The following is a 25,000-nucleotide window of genomic DNA, read 5'->3' on the forward strand; positions in this document are numbered from 1 at the left end:
CCATTCGAGGTCTTACAATAATTAATTAATCGGGCCATAAAGAACTGAGCCTAGGAATTGGCATTTTTTCCGTTTTGGGGTCTTGAGTTTTCTTTTCTCTTGTTCTCCTTTTATTTTACTTATACTTTCTTAAAAGTTTTATCATTATCAATGTCTGAGCTGTCAAGCGATTTTGCATTTTTTCAAGGAATATGTTTGTAGGGATTCTGTACATATTCACGAAAACAAACCAGACTCGAACATTATAATAAGCTAGGACAATGTACATCCCGTAACAAGAACACACTTGTCTCTTTTCTTTCGTTTAGCGCTAAACGAGAGATGCACTATTTTTGTAGGCTAGGGCTAAAAGGCTATAATGTTAGCTTCCTGTTAACCTATAAAATGTCTGTGATTGTAATACCCGAATAAAAAGGATTTATTTTCTCATAGGAAGTCAAATAAAAACCAATACTTTAATTTACGTTCACTACGGCCACTTATTTTTCTCTATCTCCAAAACAGAGTTACTTATCTAGCAACGGATTCGTTCATCGTGATCTGGCTGCTCGCAACATTCTCCTTGGTGAGGACAGAGTGGTTAAAATTTCGGATTTTGGACTAATGCGGCACGTTGAGGAAGGCCTTTACACCCTCAAGAAAGGGAAAAAATTGCCCGTTAAGTGGACCGCACCTGAGGCACTCTACAACAGTGAATATACCACGAAAAGTGATGTGTAAGTTTTGTAAACTGGCAGCAAACACATATTAAATGAATGTGATACTCACTAAACAAAACTGCAGCTTCACCACTTATGATCTCTTTGTCCGTCATTTCACGTACAACACTGATACGCAAACTTGGCGAAAGGAACACCATAAGCAAATAATTTTCTTATAGGAAGACAGTCTCTACGTATGAAGATTTTTTGAAGTTATTTCTGTGTTTCGCAGTATAAAAAGGAGACAGAGTTTGGTTTGATTCTGAAGAACAGCGCACAGCTGCATGGTTATACTATAACGTTCTGCAATAAATAGCTCACGCGCTCTTTTTGTTTTTATTTCAGATGGTCTTTCGGAGTCGTACTCTGGGAACTTTGCACAATGGGTAAACGAAAAAGGCAATATAAACCCAGAGCTAATACCTTTAAGGGAACGATTGGCGCAAGACCTTGGTTCCAGTTTAGCCAGAGTGAAATCTGTTGACTTTGCATAAACGCCTTCTGTGGCGCATTTATATCAATTCGGATCTTAGGAGCTTTTAAGGGTTTCCTTTTAGTGCTGGGTACTTTCTTAAAATAGATAATTTTAACTCGGCATGAACTTGTGATTACTGGACTCTTTGGACCATCATAGGAAAATAAAGTTGAAGTGTCATCTCTGGTCAACTCTTTTTCTCTCTGTTTTCCATTCGATTGTAGGATACTTTTACGCATGCGTCCTTGTGTACACGCTTAAGTAACGTTAAGATCCTCTTTTTTTCAGGAGGAAATCCGTACCCTGGAGTTAACAACAAAGAGTTATACAAGCTTCTTAAGACAGGTTATCGAATGGAGAGGCCAGAAACGTGCTCCAATGAGCTGTAAGTAAAGGTGCAAAAGAAACTTTGCAAATGTGGTCAACTTGTTTTATATATAATTGCATTATTAGCAGAACCTGAATGCTTGAGGCTAACAGCAATAACTTTGACAGTTGGCATTTTTGACAACTTAAAAGAGTTGAACGCAGTCCTGGAGTCAGAGGTCTTAATCTCGTTTAAGGTGATTCCCTGGTTTTGCATTGCGCAACCCTACTGGGCATAATTTATTGTGTCATTGGCGCGCGCATTAGCTCGCGCGCATTAGCTGGCGCACATTGAGAAAATGGCGGATTTTCATTGACGCCAAGCTAAATCTGTCAAGGAATAGCTATTTTCTTCTGAACAATCACGGTGACCCCCTCCCCCCCCCCCCCCTTTTTAATGGTGTTATGTACCCGTAATGGGTACACGGAAAACATATGTTAAGGAGAAAAAAAAGTTGGATAGTAGAAGTTGTATTATTTATATAAAATGATGTGAAACTGCATTTGGAGCCAGACAGTGAGTTTGATGTAGCGGTCCAATTTTCTTCCAAATTTTTTTGCAAGATCGAGCAATTTGAAATCACTTTGCTGAAAGATTTTAACCCGGAAAAACAGGTAGGCTCAAGTTTTCAATAATATTCAGTTGCTTTTGCTATTTAAGAACATTTTTTCCGCTTGATCAAGTTTCGAACGCTTCTCGCGTAATTCAGTAAAAAACAATAAAAAAGAAATGAATGCAGCGCGAAAACAAGCACGGTGTCCCCATCGTTTTATCGCACTTTTTCAATGTTCTGTGCATGAATATCAATTGTGCCAAGTTTGACAAAAATCTCGATAGTACGTTATTTTCAAGGGAATTACCGTAACATATCAATATACCGGGTACAGTCCTATTGTTTTAGTCACGTGGACCACATTGCCATTTGGTGCTGAAATGCAAATTTGAATAAATAGTTAAATGATGACAACTAGGAAGGCCCACTTGATCAATATGCACTTTTTCAAAACGTTAACCTTATATTTTTGGTGTCCATTTTTCCTAAAGTGTCATAAAGATTTCTAATTTTCTTTATCGAACACCAAACCAATCCAATCCAATCGTAAATCTATAAGGCATCAAAGTAATTACTCAGATTTTTTACCGCTCTTTGCTAGTTTCCAGCTGGTGTCAGAGTGTTGGAAAGAAGAACCCAGCAAGCGGCCGACATTTGACCAGGTTTCGACGTCACTGGAGAAGATGCTCATGGAGGGAACTCCTTACTTGGATTTTGAATTGCTTGATGAATCCAAGGAATATTACAGTGAGAGGCTATCTGAAAATGATGCTACCACCTAGTACAGAATACTAGCCAAGCTATCCTCTGCCTTACCTGCTATTATAGCTGTGTTAATTAATTAGTCTAAAGAAAATCTCCGCAAGACACAAAAAAGCACACCAGAAGACACGTAGAGTGCTCAAAATTTGGATGAGTTTTGGAAACAGGAGACAAGTACCGAAAAATACTAACGCGTGTAAATGTAAGAGCAAACCTGGAACAAGTCTTCTGTTTTGTTTCACAAGAAGTTCCGAGTTTGCGCACAAAGTAGCCAATTAAATCATTTTACAATAAGTTTTCTGCAATTTGTTTTCATGAAAAGCATCATGATTATTTTCTCTTTTCGCTTGTTTACACTCGGGACTCAACCCATGTGTATAACAACTTTACCTCTTTTTGTCTTTGACAAACAGGATGTGAGTGATCCGCGACGCCATATATATGGCTTATATGTATTGTAGACGCCGAGACTCAGGTAGCGTTTACACGAACGTGGTTTCATTTGTAAGTTACACGGCACCGATCGAGACCGTAGGCTAAATACCAAAAGTAGAGCGTTTTCAAAACGATACGGTTTCATCTGTCTTGAAACGGCGAAACCGCATCGATTTCAATACGGTTACTGTTTTGGCGCGAAATTTGCATTGTTCGATTCAAAATGGTGACTTTAGGCCGTATTGCAGCGCTCGCTTTTTCTATCACGACTTTCATTTTTGGCGTGTAGACACTTCCAAACCGCATCGATTTTCACACGGTTTCGAAGTAATGAAACCGTGTCGATGTGAAACCGGGTTTGTGTAAACGCTCCGGCGTCAAAGAGCAAGATTACTTTTTCCGAGGATGTAGCGTTCACGCCGCGGTTGTGTACTTGTAAAACAACGATCTCAAGTCATAACACAATTTTTTGTGTTGGTGCCCCGTCTCTTCCAGAACTGTTCCCCACCTGAACGAACCTACAAAGGGGTGTCAAATTTGCATTCCGAAGGGAATTGTCAGAAAATGTTTGTATATGGTTAAGAGCCCCTGTGAATGGATTGGAGGCCATTAAAAAGTCAGTGGACGTTATCTCTGTCATTGATGGACTTTTAGAAGCGGATGTTTCGCTAAAGATCTGCCATCAGCAGTATTAAACTAGACCAAATGATTAGAATCAACGAAAGCCATTTAGCCTGCGGCGGTGTTATTGAAGATGCACTTTCACGCTACTTTAGAATCACTGTTGAAAGCTGAAAGATTAGTTTGAATGCTTGGTACACGTCGGGATTTTAAGACATATGTGAACTAACATTAAGTAACAAAAACCCATGATGTGCTCCTTCAATATCGAAGGGTCATGTGAACCTTTTAGTCTTCAAATGATAAACAATTAGAAAATTTATCAACTTGTAGACTGATTGTTGGAGGTTATTAAAGTGAATGAGTAAACATTGCATCCAAGGGGCGATTTTAAGCTGTCTTAGCGCGTGATTGTAATAATAACGGCATTGATTGTATTGTGGGACGCGCGGTGGCCTCATGGTCAGTGTGCTCGACTCCGAATCGAGTGGACCGAGTGGTCCGGGTTCGAGTCTTGACCGGGGACATTGTGTTACATTACTCTCACGGTGCCTCTCTCCACTCAGGTGTATAAAAGGGTACCGGCGAATTTAATGCTGGAGGTAACCCTGCGATGCACTAGCATCCCATCCAAGTAGGAGTAGAAATACTCGTACGCGTAGTCGCTTCATCCTACAGAAACCGGAGATAAGCGCCTGATGGGCCTTCTAGGCTCGTAGTCGTAGCAGACTTTACCTTACCTACCTACCTACCTGATTGTATTAAAGACGAGCTGCTCGCCATTTTTCAACCTTTCATAGTTACATGGTAACGATACCCGCATGCATGCATGCCGACAGGCATTGCGTCCCGCGGAACAACTTTTATATATGAAAATCCTGTCGGAGCTGAAATTCATCCAATCAGTTCGTTACGATAAGCAATGCGAATTTCCATAACAAAAACAAACGGTCAAAAACCCTGTCGGTTGAAGGTGGGCCTTAATTAAAACTATCAGAAATGACTTCAAAAGACAGAGTCAGATAATTTCAAATTAGAGTCCATCGGTCTTCTGTCTGGTGGATCGAATTAAGGGAGTGAGAGGAAAAGGGGATCATAATCCCACGCTTTCCGTACTCTGTTCTCCCGTGCCCTGTTCTCCTTGATGCTCAATGAACAGTTCTTCAGAAAAGCTTACCAGTTGAGCTGAGGCAGACTGACTCTCTCAGTACGGTTCGAGCTGGCTGTGGGCTTTTTTGTTGTGATGCTTAATACACGGCACTCACTTAAAGCAGGCTTTTTATCTTATTATAGTAATGTTCTTAGACTTGTAGCCTTGATAGTATTTTAATATTTAAAGTAATGTATGTTTCTCGTCAAATCATTAAAAGTTAAATCAATCAATCAATCACTTTTTCGCCTACCCAGCCTCGATAAATTATTTCTCTCCTACCTCCCACCCTTTTAGATCCCCCCCCCCCCTCCTCCGGCCTCCCCTCTCCCGCCTCACGTACCCCTTCCATCTCCCCTGTCTCCCCATTTAGGTTTCCAGCTATATGATGAGGGCGTGATGGAATGGAATGCACACCGAGATGGAATGCATATCTATTTTTAGGACGGCTACTGCTGTATTGTGTTTCGTGTACGATCTATGATTTTGCATTAAGCACAAGCAATAATCCTTCGTGCAGCTACTTGGCTGTGGTCAAATCAGAAGCGTTGTGGTCATCAGCCTCAATCTGATTGGCCATAATTATATAATAGCCCATTTCCGAGTTGCTGTTTGCCTTGGTTTCGAAATGAGTGGTGTGATTCCATGCAAATCAAACTCATCATTTAAATCGTTTAGTACCGACTCGTTTGGAACCCGAGGCAAACAGCAACTCGGTAATGGGCCATTTGGCGGACCCATATTCTAAAGTTAGATAATACTGTAAACTGAGGGTCAGGGCCAAATGAGAGAGATCGCCGGACACTTCTGGATTATGGACTTCGGAAATGGGCCCACGCCCAGACAGAGAAAAATCCCTTCTCGTTCTTATTAGGGACTTGAAGATCTACGAAGGCAACGTTCCGACGAAAACGTCAACGGATTCAAAATATAACTTTGCAGTATCGTAAGACTCTGGCTACAATTCCGTCTCGTTCACGACGCACAACACGGGCGAAGTCTCTTAAGAATGAAAGGTTCACATTTCACGTTCTCAAAATTGTTGTCAAAACCTCAAATTTGGTGATTTCACGTCGTTCTGATACATTTTCTCGCTCAAGTATGTGCTGAAATGCGTGCCACATGTCCAGCGAGATTATTTTTCCACATTCAACCAATTATATTATTGCTTTGGGGCGTTGTCGTTACTGTAGCCGTCGTTGTTCCCCGGGCGCTGTTCCGTTAAACTCTCCATTGGTATTATTAATTTGTTTGGATCAATCTGACACACTCGTTTTGTTAATCACTAGAAAGCATTAACTGCAACGTGAACCTATGGAATGATAGAGAAATTTAGGGAAGGATTTCTAACTTCTATTCCTTATATTCCTATTTGATTCGGAACGCATCCTCAGCCTCGCGTTTAAGTGAAATTGCAAACGATAAACGGCAGGCTTCTGTTTCATATAGAAGCTTGAAAATTCTCTTATCCGACCAGATGGTGTGCAACCAATCTCTAGAGACACAGATAACAATGCTGCAATGTGCAATTGCTGGTGGACGAACAAATGGAGCGAATGAGAGATCTTTTGTTTTCGTCCACCTACATGGTGACAATGACAACGTGAAACATTCGTCAATATCTGTGTAAAACAGGGAAAATGAGCTCATTTGAAACAAGGGTCAGGAGCACCCAACGTCAATTTTCGGAAAATTTCTGTTCGGAAGACCATTTGAGAGCTAGAACTTTCGGAACATTTGTAGTAAAATTTCTTGCTTGCCTGTCTGCACTAGGATTTTCGAACATCTAAAACGTGACATGGTATAATTGCCCATTTTTTAACCGATATTTACCCTAAAAAGGTCTCCTAGAATTTTCGGGAGCCTTCTCTTTGGCTGAAGTTTTCGAAAAGGTATTTTAAAGTATTTTAGGGGATAAAAATATGCCTATATCTACCTTTTAAATACTAAAATACGTTTAACAATGCTATGTTAGTGGTTTTGAACTATATTCTCGTTGGTTGCCCCTGAAGGGTTATTTGATTTTTTTTTTTTGGAAAATCTCAAATTTCGACTTGACAATTCGAAAGTGGTTCAGCGTTGTCTGTACTCTTATCGACAATTAACGATACTCGTCATCACAGTGGTGAAAATGTTGTGGACTCGAGCGCCTCCTGAGTCCACAACAGATTTTGACCACCGTGATGACGAATATCGTTGTCGATAAGAGTACAGGCAACGCCAGAGAAAGTGTGTATTTCAGAGGGTAACCAAAATCGAGGCACAAAGAAAGAGCAAGCGTTGTCTATAACTTTCTCGCGATATGATTGGTTTATTTCTCAAAATGGGTGTTCGGGATTGGCTATTGCATTGCGTGACAAATTGACGCGAGCGTGACGCGTGAAGTGTAGTCTAGACTCTTATCGACAGTGACAAATTAGCTAATCAGATTGCGAGATTACAAGCAACTGTGGCAAAAATTGATGTTTGCCGTTTGCTCTTTGCCGTACATTCAATGCTAATAGAGACATTTAGCATCGCGTATTTTTCGGAAAACAGCAAATCTTTGAGTGACACGTGACATGGACTTGCGGTCGAGTTTGCAGTAGGCGGTTCAAGTTCTGACGGCTGGATACCCTTCTTGCGGTAAAAGATTTTTCAACCCCTTAAAATTCTGTAGGACCTCACGTTAAATTAAACCTATACGTTATGTTTTTTAATGAATTAACACATTTTTGCTGATCATTTGCAGATTCTTGAGGACGCTAGCTTGGTTGAATTAAAACATGTAAAGTAAAGCAATAATCCAACACGACGCGTTTTTTCCACCCAAATGCCGGACCTTTTGCTAAAGTCTATATTGGCCAGTGCGGCACACGGCAATCCGCTAATGGCTAACCGCGGTTCGAAGGTTTCGGTGGACTTTTAAATCCTGATACTGAATTTCCCTCTTTAGTCATCGGATGACGGAAACTTTGATTTTAAAATCAGCTACTGTAAATCATTTCTCCCTGAGTGGCAAGGGGACCCGTTTTTTTCACTGCAAGTTTACGTTTAAAGTAACTAATAACGCAGTTCTGATTACTAAGGAATACCAGTAAGTATAAAATCGGAGGGGGCTATTCTCATAACTCAGAGCGACTGGGTACCCATCACAAATTGACCGTTTTTCACTATTTTATTGGCAGATAAAGGCTGGAATTGTGGACTGGAGCAAGGTTAACAGAGCCCCTTTTAAGAAATTGAGCGAGAAAATGAAGAAACTAGAAAACTGCAATTATGCCATCGACATTGCTAAGAAGCTGGAATTCTCAATTGTTGGAATTGGAGGCCAGGACATACTTGATGGCAACAAGAAGCTAATGTTGGCTATCCTTTACCAGGCCATGCGCGCCTACACATTGGTTATCCTGCAAAAATGCGCCCAAAGCGACAAGCCGATCAAAGACGAAGAAATCGTGTCCTGGGTAAACGACAAGTTGGGAAAAGGCGGGAAAAAACTTGGACCGGTTTTCTTAATCAATCGTTTCAAGAGTTTTCTTCTTTGATTTTAAACTCTGCAACTTGCTGTTCTTGCTCTGGAACTATTATGCTGTTTTCAAGATTTAGAATCTGTTCGTACTATAACAGTTTGTAAATTCCTCGGTACACTGTACTGTTATAAATAAAGATACTTGATCAGCTCAACGAAGACCTTTGGCAATGAGATGGAATTTTGTTTAAAATCCTGTGAATAAACAACTGTGGTGAATAATTTTTTAAACGAGAAAAGAAAAGATATATTTCCGCTGGGCCTTTAGTTGTTGTTATCTTCTTTTTAGCGTACAGTTCTCAACCTTGTCCCCAGGGTCGTCTCTGCTTTCAACACGGAAGCTAATCGCCGAGAAGACCTGGGGACCGTTTCTAGAAAGTCCCGAAAATGTTTCGGGCCCGAAAAGCCATTTGTGAAACTGCCGACCGCTTGTTTTTGAAAGCCGATCTTTCAACATGTTTTCAAAGTAACAAAAAGAAAAAATGGCTGTGAAGTTTGACGACTTAAATCCTCTCAATTCTTGAGATACAAAGGGAATTGTGACACCCGAAAGTGGCCCGTAACGTTTCGGGACTTTCGAGAAACGGGCCCCAATTCCCAGTTGTTCAAAAGGTGTATAGCGCTATGCACCGGATAAATCACTGTCCATTGGATAGCGTAATAGGCCTTTTGCAACTAACGATCACATGGTACAAAATCCGCCATGCTGGAGGGCAAGCTCATTATTATTCCCCCACTGGGACATTAAAGCAAAGAGACCTGAACCAGTCAAGCTTGACTTGCCTTTGTTTTAATGTCCCAGTGGGGGAATAATAATGAGCTTGCCCTCCAGCATGGCGGATTTTGTACCATGTGATCGTTAGTTGCAAAAGGCCTATTGGTTTGGCTATGATGTATCCACTGGATAGTGACTTATCCGGTTGACAGTGCAATCCATCGTTTGAACAACTGGGGCCTGGAGACGAGGTTGGCAATATCCCTGCAGCTCAACCCTCAAAATAGAGAACAACAATATTTTATTATAACAAGATAGATTTCACAATATTTGTTACCCCACAGAAGCATAGTTATTCTAGGTGGGCAACAAAACTAGAACAGGCTCAATAAAGAGAATAAGAATTAAAAAGAAAAATCTTACAAAATAAAATAAATTAAATCGGTCTAATCTGGATCTAGTAATGAGGAAAGGAAAGAAAGATTAACTGTGCTCATATCAACAGTCTGCAAAACCTTAAAGTAACCATATCTAGCGTCTTTAACTCGTAACTGTAATTCAACTGACAAAGCCGAGGTAGACGGTGCGCTCATTTTACCCTCCCCCCTCCCCTCTCCATCAGTGCTCCGTTTTACGGGTATTTAAAGCTACTTAAGCTACACTGTAAGGAAGACAGGGATACGAGATTCCTTCTGAAGCGGTTTGTGCATTTTTCGTTTGAAAAGAGGTTTACTTAAGTAACGTAGCTTAGGAGGAATCATTTTCCAAATTCTCGCACCAGTTGTGGAAAAGGAGAACAATTATTGACTGGTTTTAAATCTCTAGACGTATAACTGACCGGCAGTTAAGGGGGCTGTGTAACACCAGTGCAGTTTTGTGTCGATTTACCATTTACTCGTCCCTTCTAACTATACAACTTAATGTTAATAATTGAATAATTAAACGGTATAATCAAAGTTACAAACAACAGAGATCAACTTTTACTTAAGTAACGTAGCTCTGGAGGAATCGTATTCCAAATTTTCGCACCATGACCAGTTGTGGAAAAGGAGAACAGTTGTTGAGCGAAGAGTGAATCTAGATCTCTGGACGTATAACTGAACTGCAGTTTATAATAAGAATGGATCTGGTTAGGACGAATGAATAGTTCAGAAATATTTGGAGGAGCGCATTGATTAGTAAATTAACGTCGTGCATTGAAATAGCGGAGGACTGAAAGCACAGAAAGTTCAGCGGCAAAACTTTTTTTCTTAATAGCATCATTCCAGTGGCTACTGCCGCTTAATTTGCCACGATAGCAACACGACACCGTATTCGAAGAGCCCACCAAAATCGATTTTACGGACGCGAAACCTCATAAGACGGAAAAGATCTTAAGAGTTTTCAAGTTCGAAAGGTCTGCTAGGCAGTTAACGAAAGAAATAACTGTTTGAAACGCAAGGGGCAAGCACGAAAGTATGGCTAGTTATCACTGAAAAAATGGGAAAAAAATCTTTAATCGAAAACAGAAATAAAAGAGTAACGAAATTAACGAAACATCCGGACTTTCAACCGTGCAAGCCCGACTCGCACACCATTACGTGTTCGCATTTAGTTAACGGTCACATGTCCTCACCCAATGCGAGCCATTTATTTTCTCCTTTATTTTCATTTCGGTCTCTTTCGACCATCCCCTGTTAACATTATTACCTGTACTGACGCCGCCACTCTTACTTCGACAAAATGAATTTCTCATTCACCTTTGGTTAATAAGTCGGACGGGCTTACGTTTCAAAGGGACTTTCTAAGGTTTGTTAACTAAAGACAGATCAGATTTAAATGGAGGCAACCCTGCACTGATTTTTGGCTGGATGCATTTACCGTAGGGGGTCAATAGAGTATACTCCGCTAGTCCTTCGACCAGTGTGAATGTTATGTCTCCTGTCCAGCAAAGCTCCATGATTGCTGGCCTGAGGCAGAGGAAATAATGCAGTGAGACACCAGTCAACAAGCGAAGCTGAGAAACAACAGGGCCCAGTTGTTCAAAAGCTTATTAACGCTAACCCCAGATTAAAAATTAACCAAGGAGTTTATTTCACTACTCCCAAATGCTGTACAACGCTGATATTCGGCAAACTTTACATTAGAATATGTCAATCTTGAAAAACAAAAATGAGCAAAAGAAATTGAAAATATGAAACAAACGTTTACGCTAATCCTGGATTAAGTTAATCGGCTTTCGAACAACAGGACCCAGGCTGCTAGCGCGAGAACCGAGAGACAACAGGTTGCCAGTGCTTCTCAAACCTATAAAGGGTTCAGGTGCCCCGCCAGTCTACGAACTTGCCTTTCGAGAATTGGACTCCACAGTCATCAATGAACTCGTGAACACTACCAAGTAGACATCTCATTCGATACAGAAGGATTTGCAAGCGACAACCCTTTCATGAAATATCCCTCCCTTCTTGATAAATATCATATCGTGCAAACCAGTGGTGGTGACATTTTACGCTTTGTTTCCAGTCTCCATTGTCCTGCTCGAATGAACTCTGTTTATGGGTACAGACAGTTCTTTTATGAGCTTACCAAACAACAAAAAGTCGAATTCACGTGATTCGTGCTTCGGAAACAATGTACAAAACAAATCTTTCTTCTTCAACGACATCATTCAATAGGCCATTTACGAATTACCTTTGGCCTCTTTTTCAACCCGAGGTTTGCTCCATTCGTATGAAAATGAGTTTAATTTGCAGAAAAAAACGAGTACCAGGATTTGCTTTGAAAAAGAGACCAAAGGTAATTCGGAAATGGCCTATTGAATAAAATCCCCTTTCATACGACTTTAAAACCCAATTTTTGTTTTGAATTGGAGGAGCTAATCAACTTCTATTGTGACGTCGCTTCGCGTTCTGGACTGGGTACAAATTATGCGACTTTCACACCGATTGGTTGATTTTGGCCACGTGGGCAATCTCCGGCTTTCTGATTGGTAGAGCCTAAGCCGCTGCCTTACACAACTGTGTTTTAGCGCGCCAAAAGTGTTGGATGTTGTTGGCTAACAATATTGGCCACTGGCTTTCAAGGGGTTTTGTCACAATATATAATTTTTATCTTGTGGAGGTCAAATTAAAACTAAGCACCCTCAACTACCATTGCTCAGAACCAAAATGCCCCTAGAACACCAAAACAAAGATACCAGGATATGTAACCAACTGTTTTTTTACGCAGCACAACATGAAAACTTGAAAAAGTTGGCTCAAATTTTTCAACAGACTTAACTGATTAGAGTGTAATGAGAAGTGCTAGCTTTGTACCCATAGGAACCCTGTGAGTGGTAGCCCTACACATGGAAATGGGCCCACACAAGGACAGAGAAAAAATCTGACCAGCGTGGAATTGAATCCACGACCTTCGGGTTAGGTCAGACGGGAGCCGGCCGTGGGAACTGAAGATGTTAAAGTCACGGCAGTGAACATGTACAAGTACAAGGAAGGGTGCTAGTTAGCACTTCACATTACCCTCTAATCAGTTAAGTCTGTTGAAATATAAGTGCTACACGGCCAACGTTTGTAAAATGTAACCCTTCCTTGTACTTGTACATGTTCATTGCCGTGACTTTAATATCTTCAGTTCCCACGGCCTGCTCCCGTCTGACCTTGTAGATAGTTCAGTCTGTAGAGCAGCGGTAATCTAACCCGAAGGTCGTGGATTCAATTCCACCCTGGTCAGAGTTTTTCTCTGTCTTTGTGTGGGCCCATTTCCATTAGTAGGGCTAACGCTCACGTGGTTCATATGGGTACAAAACTAGCACTTCACATTACACTCTAATCAGTTTTAACTGATTTAACAGATTTAAAAATCTGTTGAAATAAAAGTGCTACACGGCCAACGTTTGTAAAAACGAAACCCTTCCTTCAAATTTTTCAAGTTGGGTTGCATTCAATCCTTGCCACCCTAATAGCTAAGCCAAAGAGGCTTATTTATAGTTTTGCTAAATTGTTAAAATAATAGTTTAACCACAACTGAACCATAATTTTTGGTTTTACTTTGCTTCCAATCATCTTTTTTCAGCTTTTCAAAGTAATATTAAAAACTCGTTACATACTGCTTTAAAATCGCCAGAAACAAGTTTATTAAAATTTACATAATTTTAATTTATTTACATCGTTAAAACTTCCCCTGGGTTGTTAAATCATCCATGTAGCTCGCGCCTGAGGGCTAATGAAGGATAAACTCAGCCTACGCTTCCTTTGTGAACTGCATCCAGGCTTACTTCTGCGTTCTTTTGATATCTGTTAACACAACCCTAACATCCGGCGAGGATACAGCGCGTAATATGCAATGTACAGGAAAATTTATATAGTGTTGATTCATTTCAAGGCGCTTTTGATGCTTACAACAATTTTCATGAGCTAAAATATCCTTCATGTTTAAGGAAACTGTAGTTATAAGTAGCACTATTTTTCTGCCACTTTAAAAAGTAGGATAAAATACTTTGGAGATGGGAAACAGCAAACATGACTTTTCTTCAGGCAAAATTTTTACAAAAAGTAATTAGCAAAGATGTTATTCTGTTATAGATGATAAAGATGATAAAGTAAGCCACCGTTATATTTTCAAATCTAGCTCTGCCATGTTGGAATACTGCAGAGCATTTCGGAAGTAAAGCTGCAAAACGTCCAGGGAATTTAAATAGAAATCGTCCGCAGTTGATTATTTAAGAATTGAGACTAAATTGAACTGAGAAAAGCGACCTCCAGAGAGGTGATGATGAAACGTTTCTACCTACTAAGGTAATGGTAGCCACGATAGGAGTTGGCCGAATTGATCGAAATGGACATGTATTCAGTTAGAAATGTTTACACAGCATCGTCAACAATTCTTGCAAGATAAAATACTTGTGCATACATAATCTATAAGCCCGCAGATGTCACGAGAAATCCCATAGTTTTCTTTAGTCTTCAGTGGTGAACTTCCTTAGATTCACTCATTTTCTGTCCTTAAACTGGTTCTATTTATCCTATCTTATAGTTATAAGTGCGAAAGTCAGTCTTTTGTCAAAGTGAACCGAATAAAAGAATTTTTTAAAAAGGGAATGATCATGAATCCGAGCAATACGTTCTTTGAAAATAAGTTCTTTTTGTGCGTACACCGAAAACCCTTGAAGAACGAAGACAAATATACTTCATCCTTCATGTAACGTCAATCAAAAGAAAGATATTTTCATCTCGGTTTAATGAAGGAAACCTGCTATGGCGGGTACGTGATATATAATGTCAAGGTTGCCAAAGGTGTTTAATATTCAGTTCCGGTAGGTACCTTATTATAAGCTTCCTTGTTATATCGAATCGAAGACTTAGTGGGCACAAAGTCGGGTGAAGGTGAATGCTGCGCTGGCAAAATTGACGGTAAGTGCACACACTAGCCAAAACACAGTGACTGTCCAGATAAAGTAAAAATTTAGGAAGCTTGCCTTTACATCCGGAGTTCCCGGGTTCAAGACCCGTTCAGATCACTCGTTGAATTTGTTGCTGGTAGTCCCTGGTCCAATTTCACGGCCACACCTGTGAATACCCAAATGGTTTGACTCCAGCTAGTTGGGATTCTAAACAGTTGTTGTTGTGGTGTTCTGTCGTTTCGTTGATTGTGTTTCATTGGCCCTGAAAAGTCCCCACTGAGAGTGGTCAATCTGCAAAGTTTGCTTGCGTGCTTGTTCTGTGTTTTTTATTCATGAAAAATATAAATTTTCACCAGAACATTTATGATGATGATTTCTTGAATTTTAGTTCGGTAAAGAGTGCATAAATTTCAGTGTCAAGTAATCATAACCAAGTCACTTTTTGTGGCTCACTCCTCTATGTAAGTAATCCAAGTAGAAAGGGTCGTCCTTTTCGTTTAGCCATTACCCACGCAAGCGAAATGCGCCCCAAACAGTTTAAGGACGTTCGCGCTAATTGTTTGTGCGCAACGTAACTGCGCAGGTAACGCGACTGTAATATGTCACGCATTACTTCGAGCATTAGTGAAGTTGAGGTTTGAAAACCTTTGCAGAAACCGTGGACGATAAGTCTTGCACAGCGTTGGATAAGAGAAGATCGCGATCAGTCAAAATTGATTAAAAATATTTAGGAAAGTCAAGTAGACTACTGCACGACTGATGTTCGCGTTGTTTTTATCAGTCGTGTACTAGTCTACTTGACTTTGATAAATATTGTTCAAGCATTAGTTAAAATAACATGGCGACAAAAACGCCGGGGAAAAAATTCCAGGGCGGCAAAAGAATGGCACATTTATTTCCGAATCATCATGAAACGTTGAAGAGAAGTGAGCGGAAGGATGGAAAAGCTCTTTAAATGGTAGCTGCTGATCGAGTAGTGGCTGAAAGTTTGGAAAACTCGAGGACGAACCGTTGCGAAAATTTAATGGGGCTGTTTCTGTTTTTTAATGTTTTTATTACCCTACGAACTTAAGTTCAAAATGAATGTATGTTTTTGAAGTTCTTTTCCTTTACTTTCGTGAAAATAGAGCAGTATTTTCGTCCACGTCGGCTTGAATAGTGCGGACCTGCGTGGAAAAAACCAGCGATTAAATTTCACAAAAACCACACTCCAGAAGACGAGCATGACGGCAATGGAGAAATATTATGCAAAACACTAACCAAATGAAGATGACGACTGCTTAAAACTTCGTTGCTGTGCTCGAGAAAGCTTTGTTTTGGGGTAAAAACCTTTCATCCCTTCAACGACCGATCCTCTCTTGGGTTCCAGTCCTTCCCCGACAAGTCACGCAAAAACGTGACAAACGAAGTTTTCCAAGAGCTTCGTAAAATCACATCGATTTTACTCCCTTGGATCATCGGTGACCCCTATTTTTTTAATCATGAATCACTTACTCTACTTACTATCTACAAAATATGATAAAATGAAAAAAATCTCACCGTAAGAAGTTATCTTTTTTTTTAATTTTCTTTCCTCGTGCCATCGAATTCCGGTAGTGGTTGCAACGGATAGAGGTTACGAAAACGCTCGTCCAGGATGAACTCTACTGTTTACGACATCCCTAGCGGCATGAAATTATCTTAAAATCCCACCCCTAAAAACCAATGTACGGAAACCTTCACTCTAACAGTTTAGTTTTAGGATTTTCGATGGATGTGCAGATCAGGCTAGCTTTCGTTATTATGACATATTTATTGAAATTAAGGCATTTTTCCACTGCCATTTTCTCCGAAACAAAGTCGGTGACCCCCAATTTTTTTTAGATTTTTGGAGTAAGTACTTTATGACCTAACTCTAGGCGAGAAATGAAAAAAATCTCACCGTAGGAAGATTTTGGCGCGAACGTCCTTAAGGTCTGGGTCAGGAGCTTTCATGAAATTGTTTTTTTTTTTGTAATTCACAACTTTCTCAAATCCAATAATATACCTCTTTTTCCCCTCAAAATTTGCATAGGAATTGTTTTCGATTTTCATGTGGTGAACCGAATGTTCTTCATCTTCATCTAGTGAACCGAATGTTAGGTAAATTTTAGTGTCATCTGCATAAATCCCAGGGCCGTAGCCAGTATGAGGCAATCCGAGGCAGTTGCCTCAGTCATTTTTTTCGTGACTTTTTTTAATAATGCCGGACTCCAGTGCTGTCTTTAAATGTAGCCACCAAAAAACACCCTAAATACCTACAAAGATAATTTAACTATGACATTGCCTGAGTGAAAATTTTTTTCTGGCTACGGCCATGAATCCTGACAGTAGATGTCAAATGTGTCGAGATGTCATTTATGTAAATAATATATGAAATATCTGCAAGAAAGGAGGAATTCTTTTTTTGTCATATCTGGTTTAAAAAAAAAAAACGGAAATCGTCAGGTTGTACGTTGTATTGCCAGGAAATAATTAGTGGCTTTTGTTATAATTTCAACTTCCCGTCTAATTAATAATAACCCGCCCATCAGCTAGCCATTACCTTGATAAAGGCTAAAGGTTGATGCATATGCAAACTGACCAAAAGTATGCTAAAACCTTTTTGTTTTACACTTTGTAAATGTGAATATGAAAGAGTTTCTTCGGCATGCCATGGCAAAATGACCTTTACAGTCAGCTCAAATATAAATGAAGTGTACTGAAGTTTAAAACCATTGGTCAATTAATGTCATTATTACCCTTAGACAATAATTAATAAACACCTGCAGATTATAAAATGGAACATTTTACACTTACTCCTGAATCCATGGAAATGATAAAATCAAATTTCAGCCGCTGTTGTTAGCCATTTCGGGTTTTCTTTGTGTCACTTCTAACAAAGAAGTATTATTTTATCATGATAAAGAAATGATATGAATATTTAGAATAGGCTGTCCCAATAAAATGTCTCGTTTCCCATCGCCCGACCTACCCCATTTTTATCGAAAAGTAAAAAAAAATAATAAAATAAAATAAATTTTAAAAAAAATTCCAGATTCCAGATTCACTAGTCGAGTAAGCAAATACTTTAATTTACAAGCATAATCTTTTTTTATTAACAGCAATTGGTGTGATGTGATTTCCTTGTCTCATAGTACTACGTTTTGTAGTCATGATCATATCAATTTCATTGGCCATTGCCTAAATTCTAAGGTCATTCCTAAAGGTTTTCGCTGAAACTTTCATGCTTCTACATTCTCTCACTCGAATCAATATCTTCACCAAATTCCATGCGCGCAAAATTCTATTTCACGTAATATTATGAGGATCACAATTAGAGCTATGTGCAAAAACCGAATCGCACTTGACAAACAAATTCTTCGGTGTCGCTCCCAACTTTCCAAAACCTGTCCAGTAGTTTTAGTACAGATATCGATTCGCGCTAAAATCCGGGAACTGGACTGTTTGACCATTTACACCAAAGCAAACTTCAACAATTAATAGGTCCGCAAATTACCAACGACACAACATCGTATAGCCATAATACCGTAGTTACAATTTCAGAAAATCTTCCGCTTACTGAATCAGAAAAATCTGTTCTCAGTAAGGGCCTAAATTTTACCAAACGCACCAATGAATTTTCTATTAAGCAAGATGTTGAAAAATTTGCCTCTAGATTATTTCACCAGTTAATGCCGTCACGACATTCACAAACTTAAATTCAATCATAACACTAAATTTTCCAACCTTTCTTCGGAAGAGTGGGCCGCGCTTAAAAATCTTAGTAAATTAAACGCAATGAAATAGTTGTCAAATCAGCCGACATAGAAAACACCTCGTTTTATGCCAAAGTCCAGAAGATCTCACCTCCGCAAATCAAAAACTTGTCAAAGACACCATTCAGAATCTTATAGTCAATCAAGAATAACCCGACACTGCAACTTATCTCATCATCACCACCCCTAGAACTTCGTGCAATAAATTCTTGCCAAAAATTCACAAACCTAACAACCCAGGTCGTCCTATCTATTCTTCCTGTAGTTGCTCCACCGGCCTTATTTCTAGCTTCTTAGACAGGACTATGACGCCTATCGTCAAATCTTTGCCATCTTACATTAATAACTCTTTTTCATTCGCCTGCAGCTATTACAAACAAATTAATGGTGTAGCGATGGGAACAAGAATGGAACCTAGCTATGCCGATCTTTTTGTAGGATATGTTGAACACCAATTTTAATCAGTACAACGGCCCCAAACCTGAACTCTATTGCTGCTACATCGACGACTGCATCGGCGCTATTTCATCCAGCAGAGAAGAACTCGATCAATATGTAACCTCGGTCAATTCTTTTCATCCTGCTCTTAAATATATCTTGGAAATTCCGGAAACTTCATTAACTTTCCTAGATATCGAAGTTCTATTAGCGGCAACGTGCTATGTACCAGTGTGCACTACAAACCTACAGATTCTCACAGTTATATGTTGTCTTCGTCACATCCATCACATGTCAAGACCTCCATTCCTTATTCTCAATTTCTTAGACTTCGACGTCTATCTAGTGATGACTCCGATTTTTCCAGCAAATCAGAGGAGATGTGCCAGTTCTTCGAAAAACGTGGCCATCCTGTCTCTGTGGTCAAAGCGGGCCATCATCACGCCCAACAAATTGATCGACAGTCAGCACTACAAACGTCACAAAAAGATAAGAATGACAGAATTCCATTCACCCTCACTCTCCATCCTCATAATCACGCAATCAAAAGTATCACTCTTAATAACTTTAAATTACTCCAAAATGATCCTGAGAATGGTAGAATCTTTTCGCAACCTCCACTTATCTCATTCAAACGAGAAAAAAACGTAAGCAACTTTTTAGTTAGAAGCGCGCTCAAAACTAACGAGCAACCCGGCACTTTCAAAAGTGCGCGCTCGCGATGCAAAACTTGCCCTTTTACTCTTAACATTAGCGATATATCGGGATCCAAGCGATCTGTTAAGATCACCGATCGTTTCACATGTACCTCCGCAAATGTCATTTATACATTGGCGAGACAGGTAGACGACTAGGCGACCGATTCCGCGAACACCTTTGCGATGTTGAGAAAAATGACAAGGATGCATCTAAGCCAGTCGCTCGTCATTTTTATCTCCCTAACCACTCCAAAAAACACATGGCTATCTGCGGCCTTTCCCTACATCAAGGTACGACGGAAAGCCCCAAGAATCTGGAACAAAAATTCATCTTCCAAATCGGCACCCTTCATCCTCACGGTAGTAACGAATGCTTTTCATTTAACTAATGTATTCTTATTTTTCTTACCTAATGTATTTAACAAGAAATATATGTGATAAAAACCGACGTTTCGGTGCATCTTGCGCCATTATCAAGGTTACATAAAGATAAAATGCGTTTTGTGAAAAGGCTAAGTTGAAACGGATTCTCTTCGCGCTAAAGTATTCTTGTAATTACAAGGAAAGGTTACGTTTTCTAAGTTGACACGAATTTGCATAAAAGAGTGCCAAGCTAATTACAAGAATACTTTAGCACGAAGAGAATTCGTTTCAACTTAGCCTTTTCACAAACCGCATTTTATCTTTATGTAACCTTGATAATGGCGCAAGATGCACCGAAACGTCGGTTTTTATCACTTATATTTCTTGTTTCATGTATTTCTAAATCGTTTCTTATAAGACTAATGTATTTAACTAACGTATTCCTATTTTCCACGTTACCACCAATAGCGTAGCTTCTACTCCACTACAAAAACTACACATAACCCACAATTACTCGATTCGCTCTGACGAAGGGCTAACGCTCGAAACTTTCATTGTAATTGTATTGTAATTTAGATCAACTGTATCAACTGTATAGAAATTTGTAAATAGTTATCAATTTTTCATTATTTCTATTTAGTATTGTAAGAGCGCCGAGGCGTAGCGAGGCGCTCCAAAAACTGTAATTATTATTATTATTATTATTAACTCAGCTTTTAGAATAGCTTAGAATCTCTGTACGGTGGTCATGATCAATTTACATTATCCGAACTCCGTTGATAAAACCAAATTTTTGTATACGTTTTTAAAAGGCTGTTTAGGCATTTGATAATCGTGTTATTATACATCTTTTACCATCTGACTATATATATTACAGATAAAACGTGACATTTAACATACAAAAGTAAACTCGAGCATAAATTATAACTGAACGTTTTCTTGACTTTGTAACCAGGCTTTCTTAGTTAGCAGTCTGGCCTTCTCTGCATCCCAGACCCCTTCAAGTGTTCATTCTTCTTATTTTTTTTGCTCGATCAACCATAACAAGAGAAGGGGCGGTATGAAATGAAAGCTTTTTATTGTGATAGCCATTATGAAAGTTGAGGTATAAATATCAATACAAGTGAGTCTTTGTCATTCAATGCACTTGTCTGTGCTTTTTTCAGTTTCCTCCCATCGTGGTTTGAAGCTCGCAATCAGGGGATCGGGTCGCTATGGACCGTGCATGGACATTACTTACGGTAGGCTTTGTACATATATACCAAACACTGAAATGCACTCTTTTTATTTTATAAGAACCTTTTTTACAAGAACGTTGAGGCTGAGATTAACAACATTTTAAGAACGTGTTAAGAATATTCCTGAGGCTGAGAGTCGATTAAGAACGTTTTTCTTGCGCTCATCATTGTACTTTCAATGAAAGCATAAAATATAGGGAAATAAATGTAAATTAACCCAACTACTAAGGGCATATTTTGTATAACATAACAATGGTTTTGTCATTGCATGGTACATATCTCAGTTTGTAATAATGAGCAGTTCTTATTTATATTCATTCCAAAACAACTTCAACACCATTAAAGTCACCAGGTGAAATAAAGTCCGATGTAAATTCAAGAAGATCTTAAAATTTTCAGCCTCACATCGCAAAAATAGATAAGAACGTTCAGCCTTTGCTCCAAAATTAGACCTTCTTATGTTTAAAAAAAAAAAAAAGAAGATTGTATCTCGCAAAAATCAACTGCTGACATTTTACAACTTTCAATGCATTTGTTGTTTCAACATTCGGAAGCCCTTGCCCCCCCGGTATATATTTCGTTTTAGCTCAAAAATAACAAAACACGCTCTTGAGTAAAACTCACTCGTTTCTACTTTAAGTTAAATAGTCTGCAAAAGAACCAACTTGAAATTGTTCTGACGCACGTTAACTTTAATTTGCTGCATGTCATGCATGCCTCGCAGAACTTTGCACTAACCAAAAGTTTATTCCATCTTCTGGACTGAACATTTTGTTTCCGCTTCATAATTCCTCTTTTTTTCAGTCTAATCTGATGTCAGGCGACGAAACCCACCCTTACAACAATGAGTTCTCTTCAACGCAAAACACAGCGCATAAGCAAACTCAAGTTGCGATGCATTCAATCCTTGCATTCTAATAGCTAAGCCAAAGAGGCTTATTTATAGTGTTGATCGAAATGGACATGTATTCAGTTAGAAATGTTTACACAGCATCGTCAACAATTCTTGCAAGATAAAATACAAGTGACTTGTGCCTACATAATCTATAAGCCCGCAGATGTCACGAGAAATTCCATAGTTTTCTTTAGGTTTCAGTGTTGAACTTCCTTAGATTAACTCATTTTCTATCCTTAAACTGGTCCTATTTATCCTATCTTATAGTTATAAGTGCGACGGTCAGTCTTTTGTCAAAGTGAACCGAATAAAAGATTTTTTAAAAGGGAATGATCATGAATCCGAGAAATAAGTTCTTTGAAAATTATGATAATCGTCCAAATCTAACTACGCCTGCAATCTATCTTTGTGCGCGTACACCGAAAACCTTTGAAGAACGAAGACTAAGAGACTTCATCCTCCATGAAACATCAATGAAAAGAAAGATATTTTTATCTCGGTTTAATGAAGGAAACGTGCTATGGCGGGTACGTGATCTATAATGTCAAGGTTGCCAGAGGTATTTAATATCCAGTTCCGGTACGTACCTTATTATAAGCGTCTTTGTCATATCGAATCGAAGAATTGGTGGGCACAAAATCGGGTGAAGATGAATGCTTCGTTGGCAAAATTGACGGTAAGTGCAGACACTAGCCAAAACACAGTCCAGATAAAGTAAAAATTCGAATATTAATTAAATTCAGAATGAATATTTTTTCTCTCATCTCTCATCAAGTGTTAAAAATGGGGCAAGCGTCCAATTTAAAGACAACGTGTACTAAGGTTTCGTTACCTTAGAGAATAGCAGACAAATTTTATTTTTGTGTCCGCCTTATACAGCTGCAAAATCAATGGTTCATAAAAGCAGAGAACCTGAAATATAGCTTTTGGTAATTATTGTACTTAAATTTAAGTATTTTAAGAATTACTATTTAATTTTTAGTATGAGAATTTTTGAAGGATCTAGTTTCTTTTCCTTTTCTTTCTTTTTTTCTCTCGAAGATACGTACAAGCTTGTCTTAGCTACTTAAAAATTCGAAATGAAATAAAGTTTTATGTCTGTGTATGTTATGTTTGTAGAGAGATGTAGTGCGGTACACTGGTTAGGAGTTTCCGGGTTCAAGACCCATTCTGACCACTCGTTGAATTTCTTCCTGGTAGTCCCTGGTTCATTTTCGCGGCCGCACTTGTAAATAGCCAACTGGTTTGACTCCAGCCAGTTGGGATTCTTAACAGTTGTTGTTGTTGTTCTCTCGTTTCGTTGATTGTGTTTCATTGGCCCAAAAAGACCCCGTGGAAAAAGGTCAATTAAGTATGTATTGTGTATTGTATTATGCAGCATGTCATCTGGAAAGTTTGCTTGCGAGCTTGTCCCTGTGTTTTTTATTCATTAAAAATATAAATTTTTACCAGAACATTTATGCTGATGATTTCTTCAATTTCAGTTCGGTGAAGAGTGCTTAGATTTAGTGTCCATAACCAAGTCGCTTTTTGTGGCTCAGTTCTCTACGTAACTAACCCAAGTAGAAAGGGTCGTCCTTTTCGTTTATGAATTACCCACGCAGGCGAAATGCACCTCAAGCAGTTTAAGGCCTCCAGCAGAAAATGATAAATAATTCATTACTTTCTCAAATCCCACAATACATTGTTTTCAATTTCTCCTGGGACATCTTTATGTCCCAGGGGAAATTGCAAACAATGATTATGCAAAGTTTTGGGGGGTAAACAAGTCAGATCACGTGACGTGTCACATGACCGTTTCTTTGACAAAATCATTTATTTAAGGAGTAGGTGACGGTTGTAGGATATAAGATCAAAGAAAAACCCTTTTCTGATGCAAATTAATTATTTCCAGCATCTTATGTTTGGAGTGACCATGGTTGTCATATTATGAGGACGAAGGTCATTTTTCGGCCCGGAATTCAACCACTGACTGTTGATAATTTAAAACTAAAACTTGCCGAGAACGATCACTCTAAGCGTAGAAATTAAAGCTGGATATGTTGGATTTCCACTTGGAAGGTTGATTCATTAATCTGTAAACATAAAATCCCGCCACCGCATCGCTGATTCATATATTTATCACGTGACCAGTCTCGTGATCAAAATTATACATTGAGGCAAAAGAGGACAACAAGTTTTTTCTTCAGGGAAAGTTTCATTGGGTTGTAGGATATCTGGGGAAAGATATTGGCGATCAGCTACACTTCTGAACATATTTTCAAAGCCAGGCCTTTAACTGCTTAAGGCAACGATTGTGAACTCGATGTTCCAAATGGATTTTGTATTGGTATGAGTTAGAATCCTTCTAATTTGAAGCGATTTTGTGGTTTGTTATCAGGTATTACCTAGGTGCATGTTTTAGTAATCCCCAGGGATATTGTCATTGAGTTATCAGGCTATTTTATAAACAGATAGCAAGTTTTGGTTGTTCTCTCACTCTCGAAATTTCAACTCTGACGCTCTCAGCTACAATCAGTGGCAAACGCAGTTGGGACGCTAATGACAGGATGGCCCTGAAAACCTTTCAGATGTCAGAAACTAAGCATAACTGTCAAAATTCCACTAAGAGCTTCAAAATGTTGGTCCCTCCTCACCCAATCAATGTTCAAATAGACAAGGAAATGTATGTTCACTGTTGGCAACATTGTCCAACTTCAAAGGGTGAATGTCCCAAGACTTTTGCCACTGATTGTGGTTCCCCCCCTCCCCCTTCCCTCTTGATTGAACAGATTTTATTGTATCTTTCCTCTAATCGAATGGTTGGATTGCCTGAGTAACCCACCCATAATGAAGTTGTTTGTTGTGTATTTTAAAGCATCGAGGGAGAAAATAGTTCACGTTCGTTTGAGCTTAGCGAAATAGAACGTAAATGTTGTTACAATT

General features: G+C 39.1%; 2 protein-coding genes and 1 pseudogene across 2 annotated transcripts in view; all 3 read left to right on the forward strand.

The window, feature by feature from the left end:
• Positions 1-4,288, forward strand: part of LOC138049607 (proto-oncogene tyrosine-protein kinase receptor Ret-like) — an 11,402-nt gene extending 7,114 nt beyond the window's left edge. The window contains exons 6-9 of the mRNA XM_068895983.1: positions 505-716; positions 1,047-1,087; positions 1,465-1,561; positions 2,698-4,288. Coding sequence (XP_068752084.1) covers positions 505-716; positions 1,047-1,087; positions 1,465-1,561; positions 2,698-2,878 — 531 coding nt within the window. The 3' untranslated portion in view covers positions 2,879-4,288. The remainder of the gene's footprint in view (positions 1-504; positions 717-1,046; positions 1,088-1,464; positions 1,562-2,697) is intronic.
• Positions 1-25,000, forward strand: part of LOC138046573 (uncharacterized) — a 174,053-nt pseudogene that overhangs the window by 44,373 nt on the left and 104,680 nt on the right.
• Positions 22,686-25,000, forward strand: part of LOC138049616 (uncharacterized) — a 29,741-nt gene continuing 27,426 nt past the window's right edge. The window contains exon 1 of the mRNA XM_068895995.1: positions 22,686-22,751. The gene's annotated coding sequence lies outside the window, so the exon portion shown is untranslated. The remainder of the gene's footprint in view (positions 22,752-25,000) is intronic.

The sequence above is a fragment of the Montipora capricornis genome, chromosome 1, assembly GCF_036669925.1.
Source record: "Montipora capricornis isolate CH-2021 chromosome 1, ASM3666992v2, whole genome shotgun sequence".
Taxonomy (NCBI): Eukaryota; Metazoa; Cnidaria; class Anthozoa; order Scleractinia; family Acroporidae; genus Montipora; species Montipora capricornis.